The following is a 13291-nucleotide window of genomic DNA, read 5'->3' as shown; positions in this document are numbered from 1 at the left end:
TGCAGCCTCCCCACTCTCTTATACAGTTGTAGTAAGATTTCGTACAAAAGTAGAGTCCCCACAATGTGACAAGAGACCTTTTGGCCCATCAAGTCTGCACCAACCCTCCTAAGAGCATCCCACCAAACCCAACCCGTACCCTATCCCTGTAATTCTGCATTTCCCATGGTTAAGCCACATGACCTGCATATCTGTGGTTACTATGGACAATTTCCCATGGCTGATTTACCCTAACCTTCCAATCTTTGGACTGTGGAGAGGTAACAAGAGCACCCAAAGGGAAATCCACACAGACACGGGGAAAATGTGCGAACTCCACATGGACTGTCACCCAAGGGCAGAATTGAACCTGGGTCCCTGGCACTGTGAGGCAGCAGTGCTAACCACTGAGTCACCGTGCCACCCCATTTCCTATACTTTAAAATTGCAATCGTTGGCTATAATGTGTGTTGAGACATGGAAATGTGAGGCTTTATTTCTTTCCTCTCCTCCTCTTCCTTCTATCTCTCTATCCCTGTCTCCCACCCCCACCCCCCACCACTCCTTCCATAGAGTAGGCTATCCAGTACCAATCCCATTCTTGGATCGATGTTTTAACTGGGTTTGGTGTCTGAAGGAGTTTTTAAAAATGAATCCACAGGATTTTGGCACGCTGGATAGGCCAGCATTTATTGCCCGTCCCTAATTGCCCAAGGGGCAGTTCAGATAGAGTCAACCTCAATGCTTTCAGTCTGAAGTCATGTGTAGACCAGAGCAAGAAGGATGGCTTAGGGAACCAATGGGCATTTCCCTGACAAATGTCAACAGTTTCATTGTCACCAATAGACTCTTAATTCCAGATTTTTATTTGGCCTGTAGAGTCACTCAGGTTAGAAACTGGCCCTTTGGCCCACCATGCCTATACCAACCAACAAGCACTAGAGAGGAAATAGCTGGGGCCCTGACAGATATCTTTGTGGCATCCTTAAATACAGGTGAGGTGCTGGAGAACTGGTGGGTAGCTCATGTTGTCCCCCTGTACAAGAAGGGTAGTAGGGATATTCCGGGTAACTACAGACCAGTGAGCCTGACGTCGATGGTGGGAAAGTTGCTGGAGAGGGTACGGAGGGATTGGATCTATTTATATTTAGAAAAGAATGGGCTTATCAGTGATGGGCAGCATGGTTTTGTGCGGGGGAGATTGTGCCTTACCAACTCAAAAGAGTTCTTTGAGGAAGTGACCAAGTTGATAGACGAAATCCCTGGCAGGGTTCAAACCGAGGTCCCCAGAACAGTAGCTGGATCCGTGGATTAATATTCTCGCGATAATGTGATGAGACAGTCATCCCTTGGGTGGGAATCGGCTCCAGCTCAGTCCCCCTCCACCACCACCACAAGACCAAGAAACATTGATGTGTGGCCAGCCAGTAGTACGAGGAGCTTGACCTGGCTGTGATGAATCTCCTGGTTGAACAGTTCGATAGCACATGTCGAAGCTCCCACTTTGGTTGGTCCTGATTGGATGATTTGTGGAAGCTGACCCCTGGTGTGAGTTCAGTATCTTCCTGTGGGCTATGTATGAGTCGGAGGAGGGAGTGGGGGTGGGTGATGAATGTGGATTTTATCAGCCTCTCTGTGAGGTGGTCTACAACTGTTTGTAAATAAGGAATTGCGAAGGATTGGTTGAATTTTCAGTGTGTGTGTGTGTGTGTGTAGTGAAGGGAATTACCATGATGAGGGCATGTTGGAACATGTACTTTATCCTGATCTATGATGTCTGATTTGTTCAATTAATCATTGACTCTGGTGACTGGAAGGTAACGCTGACTGGAGTGTCTGCAGGGAGGGACCAGGAGGACTCAATGGCAGCTGTTTGCCTCCTGTCACTTTTCCATTCCACTCTTGGCACTGTCTCAATGCTGAGAGCTCAGGTTTCACTACGGAGGCATAGATCAGGTTGATAGTGTGCAGTACTGCGGGGGTGAAGCACTGTTGTAGGTGCCATCTTTCAGATTCGACATTAAACCAGGGCCTTCTCAGGGTATACCCGATAGACCTCCTTGACTAGTGTTGCACATTAGCAGGGGAGTGCTCCCTGGGGTCCTGGCCAATATTTATCACACACAGTTCTTTGGAATTTGTGTCACTGGAAGAAGGAACAGCCCCTTGAGCTCTCCCACATTGGGCGGCACAGTGGTTAGCACTGCTGCCTCACAGCGCCAGAGACCCGGGTTCAATTCCCGCCTCAGGCGACTGACTGTGTGGAGTTTGCACGTTCTCCCCGTGTCTGCGTGGGTTTCCTCCGGGTGTTCCGGTTTCCTCCCACAGTCCAAAGATGTGCGGGTCAGGTGAATTGGCCATGCTAAATTGCCCGTAGTGTTAGGTAAGGGGTAATGTAGGGGTATGGGTGGGTTGCGCTTCGGCGGGTCGGTGTGGACTTGTTGGGCCGAAGGGCCTGTTTCCACACTGTAAGTAATCTAATCTAATCTAATCTAAAGTACGCTTGCCTTCATTGCTCAGGCTGTTGATTCCAGGAGTTGGGTTGTCCTGTTGAGGTTGTAAAGGACGTTGGTGAGGCCACTTTTGGAGTACCATGTACAGTTCTGGTTGCCCGACCAAAGGAAGGATGCTATTAAACTGGAGAGGGTTCAGTAAAGATTTACCAGGATGTTGCTGGGTCTGGAGGGTTGAGTTATAAGGAGAGGCTGGATTGGCTGGGACATTGTTTCCCAGGAGCATAGGAGGTTGGGGTTGACTGAGGTTTCTAAGATCCCGAGAGGCATCGATAAGGTCTTATCCCTGGGGTGGGGGAGTTCAAAACTAGGGGGCATCATTTTTAAGATGAATGGAGAAAGATTTAAAAGGGACCTGATGGGCATTTTTGTCACATGGGGGGTGGTGCACGTGAGGAATGAACTGAAAGAGGAAGTGGTAGATTCAGATACAGTTGCGACATTTAAAAGGCATTTGGCCAGGCACATGAATAGGAAAGGGTTGAGAAGGATATGGGCCAATGCAGGAAAGTGGGACTCGATTAGTTTGGGAAACTTGGCTGGTAAGGATGAGTCGGACCGAAGGGTCTGTTTCCGTGCAGTATGACTGTGATTCTAAGTGACATCATTACAAACTGAATGCTTGGTCATTAGTTGTACAGCTGGGTATGCATTCGCTGCTGCATGTCCTACATTAGCACAATGGCTGGATTTCATAAATTGGCTGCAAGACACTTTGTGATGTTATGTGGTTGAAAAAGGGTGTGAGAGGAAGGAGTGTCTTTTCTGTTTTCTTCAGTTGATCGCCCTGAGCCTCGGTGATGCTGGGCCAGGAGAAATAACCACGCACTGTTGTAAACAAATAATCCATCAGGTTAACTCGTATCCTTCAGGGAAGGAAATCTGCCATCCTGACCTGGTCTGACCTATAAGTGACTCCAGACCTACAGCAATGTGCTTCAAACTAAACTACGCTGTGAAAGGGTTCAGTGAGCCACTGAGCTCAAAGACAATTCGGGATGCACAAATAATTCAGGCCGTGTTAGTGATGCACACGAATAAATGAGAAGAAGCTATACTTGGTGTGGCTGCACTTGGAGTATTGCGTACAGTTCTAGTCACCGCATTATAGGAAGGATGTGGAAGCTTTGGAAAGGGTTCAGAGGAGATTTACCAGGATGTCGCCTGGTATGGAGGGGAGGTCTTACAAGTAAAAAGTGAGGTCTGCAGATGCTGGAGATCGGAGCTGAAAATGTGTTGCTGGTTAAAGCACAGCAGGTTAGCCAGCATCCTAGGAACAGGATGGTCTTACAAGGAAAGGCTGAGGGATTGAGGCTGTTTTCATTAGAAGAAGGTTGACAGGTGACTTAATAGAGACGTACAAGATAATCAGAGGGTTAGATAGGATGGACAGGGTGAGCCTTTTTCCTTGGATGGTGAAGGCTAGCCCAAGGGACATAGCTTTAAATTGAGGGGTGATAGATATAGGACAGATGTCAGAGGTAGTTTCTTTACTCCGAGAGTAGTAGTAGAGAGTAGCAACATAGTAGACTCACCAACATTAAGAGCATTTAAATGGTCATTGGATAAACATATGGATGAGAATGGAACAGTGTAGGTTAGATGGGCTTCAGATTGGTTCCACAGGTCAGCACATCGAGGGCCGAAGGGCCTCTACTGCACTGGAATGTTCAATATTAAATTTTCCATTCAGTTTTCATGCTTTGATTTTACTCATCTGCTGCTCCTTTTAGGGGTTAATCATTACACACTCCAGGAATCAAGGTGGAGATGTGAGAATCGAGTGTCTGAAGGTGTGTGCAGTCAGGGATCACTAATGGGAATATTTCAAATAGTTAGCATGCTACTCTATTGAATTTGATATTCTGAATGCTTCCATATTGCGTTGAGATTGGAGCTGATTCTCTGAGCTCTCTGAATACACAGCAATATCCGAGCTCCCCACGGGAATAAGACAATCCCTGAGATCCCTACGGGGTACACAGCAATCCCTGAGCTCCCTACAGGGTATACAGCAATCCCTGAGCTCCCTACAGGGTACACAGCAATCCCTGAGTGCCCCGTGGGGTACACGGCAATCCCTGAGCTCCCTTGGGGTACACGGCATTCCCTGATCTCCCTACGGGGTACACGGCATTCCCTGATCTCCCTACGGGGTACACGGCATTCCCTGATCTCCCTACGGGGCACACGGCAATCCCTGAGCTCCCTACGGGGCACACGGCAATCCCTGAGCTCCCTACGGGGTACACGGCAATCCCTGATCTCCCTACGGGGTACACGGCAATCCCTGAGCTCCCTACGGGGTACACGGCATTCCCTGAGCTCCCTACGGGGTACACGGCATTCCCTGAGCTCCCTACGGGGTACACGGCATTCCCTGAGCTCCCTACGGGGTACACGGCATTCCCTGAGCTCCCTACGGGGCACACGGCATTCCCTGAGCTCCCTACGGGGTACACGGCAATCCCTGAGCTCCCTACGGGGCACACGGCATTCCCTGAGCTCCCTACGGGGTACACGGCATTCCCTGAGCTCCCTACGGGATATACTGATGTCTTGAGGTCACTGCACAAATTTTCCACCCGACTGCTCCATATTGTCTGCAACAAAACAATGAGACAGGAATCCCAACAGGGGCATTGCAGGATAGAAATCTGGGAGGCTTCAATCCAATGCATTGATTCACAAAACATAGGCTGGTACTGAAGTAGATACCTGAGGGAGTGCCGCACTGTCGGAGGGCCAGTGCTGAGGGAGTGCTGCACTGTCGTATAGTTACACTTAGCCTGGAGTCACCTGTAGGCCAGACGAGGTGCGGACAGCTGTTCTGTGCCCTGACGTTTATTTCTGATGCAGATTGTTTGACTCTGAAATTCCACCACCTGCAATAACAGGATTCACTCCCACTGCCCAGAATATCACTCGGGTCTTTGACTTCACTGTGTTGATAATATCACAAGGTTACTAGTTGTGGGATCTTGCTCTGTGCAGAGGTAGTTGCCCTGTTTCATGACGTTGAAATGACTCGTTCAACATTTGAACAGACAGCATCATTGTTCCGGAAGTTCTAAGGTCACAAAAGGAAATGTAAAAATGGAATATCGTGTGATTTCTGTTCGTGTTGTTGGAGACTCTCTCTATCAGTTAGATTCCAAGTGGCTGTGTGACCAACCCTGGGCCACTGGCATCAGGTACTGGTTACACTGGTGCCGGGGATTGTGAGTCTAACCATGGGCTATGTTGCGAATGTTGATATGGAAGCCTGGCGTTTCGCTCCTAAACTCCGTTCACTCAGCAATGTGGCTCCATGTCAATGCACATACCTTTGCCTCTCATTGGCAGCTGTAATTTGTGGTGCACCTGGACAATGAAAACACTTCAATCATGGGGCAGTGCATCTCAGTGAAGTCTTCATTCCCCCCCCACCCACCCCATGCCTTGTGCTGCTGTGCTGGGTAACAGTCCCATTCACATTCCAACATGACATGATGGAAACTGAAATATTCCAGCCCTCAGGCCTCGACATAGCATTGAGAGTCAGTCACTCACCGTTGCCGATCTCAGACGTAGAATCAAGTTTATCAGGATGAGATGAGAAACCGAGCAATTTGACGTGTGCTCACAAAGGACCTGATTTCAAATTGATCAGGAGTTTCAGCTCAGGAGGATGTGAAACTCACCCCCTCCCTTTCATCAACCTCAGAAAATATTCACTAATATTGAGAGGCTTCTAAAGTGATCAATGGGAGTAATAGTCCCAGGATCACAGGTTTATTACAGTGTATAAGGAGACTATCCAGCCCATCACGTCTTCCCTGGCTCTCTGAATATTTTGAATATTTTGACTGAGTGTCCTTCTCCATCGTCTTCCATGTTTCCCTGCTCCTTGTTTCTATTTAACTAATCGTTCATTTCTCTCTTAGACATTTCAATTCAACCTTCCGCCACCTCCTTTGCAGTCACTTCAGTCCAGATCCCAACAACTCACTCCGTGATTAAAGAAGTACTCATTTGGTTACCTCCTTTTGCCAACTTACAACTGTTCCCCTGGTTCTCAATCTTTTTATAAATTAGATTAGATTAGATTCCTTACAGTGTGGAAACAGGCCCTTTGGCCCAACAAGTCCACACCGACTCTCCAAAGAGCAACCCATCCATACCCATTCCCCGACACTTAACACTATGGGCAATTTAGCATGGCCAATTCACCTGACCTGCACATCTTTGGACTGTGGGAGGGAACCGGAGCACCCGGAGGAAACCCACGCAGACACGGGGAGAATGTGCAAACTCCACACAGTCAGTCGCCTGAGGTGGGAATTGAACCCGGGTCTCTGGCACTGTGAGGCAGCAGTGCTAACCACTGTGCCACCGTGCCGCCCAGTGGAAACAGTTTCGACCTATCCACTTTAAACAGCCCTTTTATGATTTTGAAAACCTCGATCAGATCTCATTTTAACCTTCTCTCCAACAAGAACAACTGCAACTTCTCCAATATATCCTCATGACCACAAAGACTCATCCCTCGAACCAGTTTCATAAACCCAACTGGAGGTTGGCAAACGTGGTGCCACTGTTTAAGGAAAGTGGTAAGAAAAAGCCAAGGAATTATAGACCGGTGAGCTTAATGTCGGTGGTAGGCAAGTTGTTGGAGGGAATCCTGATGGACAGGATTTACATGCATTTGGAAAAGCAAGGACTGATTAGGGATAGTCAACATGACTTTGTGTGTGGAAAATCATGCCTCATGAGCTTTATTGAGTTTTTTGAAGAAGTTACAAAGAGGATTGATGAGGGCAGAGCAGTAGATGTGATCTATATGGATTTCAGTAAGACGTTCGATCAAGGTTCCCCATTGGAGACTGATTAGCAAGGTTAGATCTCATGGAATACAGGGAGAACTAGCCATTTGGATACAAAACTGGCTCAAAGGTAGAAGACAGAGGGTGATGGTGGAGGGTTGTTTTTCAGACTGGAGGCCTGTGACTAGTGGAGTGCCACAAGGATCGGTGTTGGGTCCTCTACTCTTCGTCATTTTTTTAAATGATTTGGATGTGAGCATAAGAGGTATTAGTAAGTTTGCAGATGACACCAAAATTGGAGGTGTAGTGGACAGCGAAGAGGGTTACCTCAGATTACAACAGGATCTTGACCAGATGGGCCAATGGGCTGAGAAGTGGCAGATGGAGTTTAATTCAGATAAATGCGAAGTGCTGCATTTTGGGAAAGCAAATCTTAACAGGACTTATACACTTAATGGTAAGATCCTAGGGAGTGTTACTGAACAAAGACCTTGAAGTGCAGGTTCATAGCTCCTTGAAAGTGGAGTAGCAGTAGATAGAATAGTGAAGATGATGTTTAGTCTGCTTTCCTTTATTTGTCAGAGCATTGAGTACAGGAGTTGGGAGGTCATGTTGCGGCTGTACAGGACGTCAGTTAGGCCACTGTTGGAATATTGTGTGCAATCATGGTCTCCTTCCTATCGGAAAGATGTTGTGAAAATTGAAAGGGTTCTGAAAAGATTTATAAGGATGTTGCCGGGGTTGGAGGATCTTGGCTACAGGGAGAGGCTGATCAGGCTGGGGCTGTTTTCCCTGGAGCATCGGAGGCTGAGGGGTGACTTTATAGAGGTTTATAAATCATGAGGGGCATGGGTAGGATAAATAGAAAATGTCTTTTCCCTGGGGTCGGGGAGTCCAGAACTAGAGGGCATAGGTTTAGGGTGAGAGGGGAAAATTTTAAAAGGGACCTAAGGGGCAACATTTTCACGCAGAGGGTGGTATGTGTATGGAATGAGCTGCCAGAGGATGTGGTGGAGGCTGGTACAATTGCAACATTTAAGAGGCATCTGGATGGGTATATGGATAGGAAGAATATGGACAGCATGGATGAGTTTGACCGAAGGGTCTGTTTCTGTGCTGTACATCTCAGTGACTCTGCTGAACTCTACACTGTCCTCCATCTAACACTTCCAGGACAGGGCCATCACACGGTTAGGTACAGAGTAAAGCTCCCTCTACACTGTGCCCCATCAAACACTCCCAGGACAGAGACAGCACATGGTTAGGTTTAGTCCAATGGATGAATGTAGACCATGAAGAGGATTGTCAGGGTCCTGATGTCCTCGGCAGAAAGGCAGGAAGATTTGAGAAGGGAAGAGCAGGCATTATTCCAAACTGTGTCCTGTGGCTGAGTAAATTCTCCATTGAGCTTTACTGCATTGTCTTTCCAGCATGCCATTTCCATTGTGTTGGAGGTGGAGAGCTGAGGGTGAAACTGAATGATCTGAGTTCAGTAAGTCCCATGTGTTATGCCCTGGTTAGGATGGTGCTGACTGCTAGAACAATGCCAGGCTGGGTGAGGTGCCCTAGTCGGCTCACAGCTTGCTGCACCTTTCATCACCTCCTGAGTGAGCAATGACCCTGACCCTTTTGATTGTATCCTCCTCTTCAGATTCAATGATAAGACCTCACTGAAGTGTCCCTCCTCTCAGTCATTTGCCTGGACACATTACACTTTGTTATCCCCACTTTATGGAATTGAAGGCATTTTATTGATTTGGTTTGGATACTGGCTGAGCCCCAGGAGACTGAAAGAGATGAGAGGCACCCATGTTGGGAATGTGTGACCAGTGGGGCCTCAACTACCCACAAGATTTGTACATGGGAGAGGCAGACTGCAGTGATTTAAGGTGGCAGCTCACTACCAGGGCAACTAGGGATGGACCGTAAATGCTGGACCAATCAGCAACACCTGCATCCCAAGGAGCAATGAAAGAGGAACCTCGAAATCAGAATTTACTGCTGGCACAAAGATAGGGGACATTGTCAGCTGGAATGGAGCTTACAAAGACATTGTCAAATCTTACTTAAACTATGTGAGGGAGCTGGATTAACATCAGTAGTGATACAGTCAGTAACACAGGGGCTCTGGGGTGGGGGGGATAATGATCAGGAATTAGGGTAATGCCCGAAACGTTGATTCTCCTGCTCCTCACTGCTGCCTGACTCACTGTGCTTTCCCAGCAAAACACTTTTGGCTCTGATCTGCAGCATCTGTGGTCTGCACTTTCTTCTGGGGTGGGGGTGGGGGGGGAGCATAATGGTTACTGAGTGACAGTGTGAGGGAGCTGGATTAACATCAGGACAGATACAGTCAGTAACACACGGCTCTGCGGAATGAGGGGTTACTGAGTGACAGTGTGAAGGAGCTGGATTAACGTCAGTAGAGATACAGTCAGTAGCACCGAGTGTGTAGATCCTATGAGGGGGATTTGGGAGATTGGGAATGTTCCCACAGAAGGAGAGAAGATCTAAGAAAGGTTTTGATCATTTTGAAAGAGTTTTGATAGAGTGAAACTCTGATTATGATGTCATTGACAAATTGTTCCTAACTCAGATTGTCAGGGAGTGAGGAGAGAAATAAAGTTACATTTTCTTCTTGAAAGAATCATCAGCCCTGGTTGAGATAAAGCCTGTTGCATCTTTAATGAGATAGATGATAAATATATGAGTCTGAAAAGGATCTCCGACTGGAATAGCAAAGGTGTGGAGGCACCATGGTGAGATTGGTTTGATTGTTGTTCTAAGGAACCAGCCAGGAGCCGATGGGATGAATGGTCTCCCAATGATATGGAAGCCTCTTGGTCTCTCTGGCTGTGGATTGAGGAAGAAGAGGAGTTTGAGGAAGTTGAGGAGTTTCCAGGGAAAGGGTGAGCTGAAGCTTCCGTGGAACATAGTCAGGTAAATGGGATTGATGAGCAGATCGGGCATGTTCCAATCCCATGGTGGAACAAGATATCCAAAGGTGTTGAGATTAGGTGGATTGACCATGGTAAATGTGGGGCTACCGGGTCTGGGTGGGGTGCTGTTTGGAAGGTTGGTGCAGACTTGATGGGCCAGATGGCCTCTATCTGCTTTCTAGGGATTCAATGATTCTATTCTAACAGGCTCTGACTGAATGGCTCCCACCTGTTGAAATGTTCATATGAACAACACGCCATCTTGGTCACCGGTTACTGGTGCCTTTTCCCAAACCAACTCTGAAACTTGCTTTTTTCTCTCCTGTAGCAGGGAGCTGCTTTGCTCAGGATCTCCCATCCTTACCTCATGGATGTACAGAGGGAAGCTGTTACCCAGCAACCGGTAACCTCCTGATTGGACGAGCTCACAACCTGACTGCCTCATCTACCTGTGGGATGGAGGGGCCGAGTGACTACTGTATTGTCAGCCACCTCCAGGTAAGTGAGACACTGGGGGGGGTGGGGCGGGGTTGGAGGGGGGAAGGTGTTGGAGAGGGGGGGGGGTGGGGAGCACCACCCGGCCATTGTCGATCCTCCAGGGTTAGCTTACAAAATGATCATTTCTCCTGCAAGCAAACATTTAGGAGAAGACTCATTGGAGGGTTTTCTTACAGATTATTGTAGTTTTATTTGGACAATGTACTGTTAGGATCATCGGAAAAAGGAGGAAAAGTAGGCCATTTGGCCCATTGAGCCTGTTCCACAATTCAACATAATGGAAGGCAAGAAATCACAGTGTTAACTGAAAGAGAGGGTCCCTGAGTGAGCAAGGTCTGAGAGAGAGATCCAAGAGGATTGAAAGGCAGACAGAGGTTGGGAAGTGTCGAACAGTCAAAGATCAGATAGAGGTGGAAAGAAAGACAGAGGTTTAGCAAGAAATAAGAAATACAGCTAAGTAAAAACAAGGACTGCAGATGCTGGAAACCAGAGTCTAGATCAGAGTGATGCTGGAAAAGCACAGCAGGTCAGGCAGCATCTGAGGAGCAGGAAAATCAACGTTTCGGGCAAAACCCCTTCATCAGGAATAGAGCTCCTGATGAAGGGATTTTGCCCGAAACGTTCATTTTCCTGCTCCTCAGATGCTGCCCGACCTGCTGTGCTTTTCCAGCAACACTCTGATCTAGACCCCCTTAAGAAATGCAGCACAGACCAGGAATAACGCCAGGAGCAGGAGCCCATGAGAATGGGAAATCTTAGTGGCCCTGATCAAACTGTCCATTGTGTCCAGGGATGTGCAGGCTCAGTGGAATTGCCAAAGGAAATGCAGGGTTCCAGGGGTAGGATATGGGGGTTTGGGTGGAATGCTCTTCAGAGGCTCAGTGCAGATGTGATGGGCCAAATGGCCATTTCCACGCTCTTGGGATTCAATGATTCAAACTAGAAGGCAAATCAATAGTAGACACCAAACAAGAATCCTAAAGATGGAGAGATTTTAGGATTTACACAGAGGTGTCAGGATGGGAATAAGCAGCTCTACCTCGTCATTGGAGATGTACAGTAAGAGGGCTCCTGATTGGACGTAGAACACTAAAGCTAGGCTCAGGGCGCAAAGCTTTGGAGAAAATTGGGAGGATCATGATAGAAGAGTAGATTCACTGATGGCAGGAAAAACTATTTTGAATATTGTTTTGTTCAGCAGTAAGTATTTGGAGTTGAGCTCAATTGATACAAAAGCTCCAATTCCTCTCAAGAGTAAGAAGGCAGCTTATGTTATGATGTAATGTGAAGGCTCAGTTAGGGCCCTTGAGAGTTACAACTTAGCCAGGAAAGACCTAAAGAGAGAACTAAGAAGAGCCAGGAGGGGACATGAGAAGTCATTGGTGGATAGGATCAAGGAAAACCCTGAGACATTCTATATGTATATCCAGAATAAAATAATGACTAGAGTAAGATTAGGGCCAATCAAACAAATTAGTGGGAAGTTGTGTGTGGAGTCAGAGGAGATAAGGGAAATGCTAAGTGAATGTTTTTCATCAGTATTCACATTAGAAAAAGACAATGCAAAATACAGGCTACTAGACTAGATGGGATTAAGGTTCACAAGGAGGAGATATTAGCAATTCTGGAGAATGTGAAAATAGATAAGTCCCCTGGGCCAGATGAAATTTATCCTAGGATTCTCTGGGAAGCCAGGAAAGAGATTGCCGAGCCTTTGGCTTTGATCTTTATGTCATCACTGTCTACAGGAATAGTGCCTGAAAACTGGAGGATAATAAATGTTGTCCCCTTGTTAAATAAGGGGAGTAGAAACAACCCTGGGAATTATAGAGCAGTGAGTCTTACTTCGGTTGTGGGTAAAATGTTGGAAAGGCTTGTAAGAGATAGGATTTATAATCATCTAGAAAGGAATAAGTTGATTAGGGATAGTCAACACGGTTTTGTGAAGGGTAGGTCATGCCTCATAAACCTTATTGAGTTCTTTGAGATGGTGACTAAACAGGTAGATGAGGATAGAGCATTGTGTTTTGACATTTCCATCATGGGAATTATGAAACTTATTTTTAGTGATTTTTCTTCTGTAAATCTCTGTGATGAGTTCTTGAGTGCAGGAGGGTTCACAATATTCCTAAAGATGAAAATATTGTTTTTTAGACTGGGAAAGTAAAAAGATCAAGGGAGTACTAAACAGTACCTTCACAGCAGATTCTCTCAGTCTTGCTGAGGCAGTACATTTGGTATTTCTTTGATCAAAAATATTTGAAAAAGATTCAGCAGCAATACCGATTGACTATCGTGCTGATAATCTCATGATGGGATAATGTATATTAAGCAAAACGCATATGTAGTGGTTGTAATAAGGTCAGTCAGGTAGACCTCATGGAATCTGAGTTCCCTGATTGGGCCTGTTAATCTGGTCCAGTCAGGGAGCCCTGGCTGACAGATAAGAACAGGAGTGTCAGAGGTTCTGTTTACTCTGAGAGCTGGTTCTGAGGGTGCTGTATCGGTTTAAAGGATCCTACGCATGTAAATCAAGGGTGACTTGACGATGGGGTAC

At 46.9% G+C, this 13291-nt stretch overlaps 1 protein-coding gene across 2 annotated transcripts in view; it reads left to right on the top strand.

Annotated features, from left to right (window-relative positions):
- Nucleotides 1–13291, top strand: part of lamb2l (laminin, beta 2-like) — a 171607-nt gene that overhangs the window by 13092 nt on the left and 145224 nt on the right. For both annotated transcript variants that reach the window (XM_060835294.1, XM_060835295.1), the window contains one exon: nt 10565–10734. In XM_060835294.1, coding sequence (XP_060691277.1) covers nt 10565–10734 — 170 coding nt within the window. The remainder of the gene's footprint in view (nt 1–10564; nt 10735–13291) is intronic.

Source organism: Hemiscyllium ocellatum, chromosome 14 (assembly GCF_020745735.1).
Source record: "Hemiscyllium ocellatum isolate sHemOce1 chromosome 14, sHemOce1.pat.X.cur, whole genome shotgun sequence".
Lineage (NCBI taxonomy): Eukaryota > Metazoa > Chordata > Chondrichthyes > Orectolobiformes > Hemiscylliidae > Hemiscyllium > Hemiscyllium ocellatum.
This window is presented reverse-complemented; position numbering and strand designations above follow the sequence as displayed.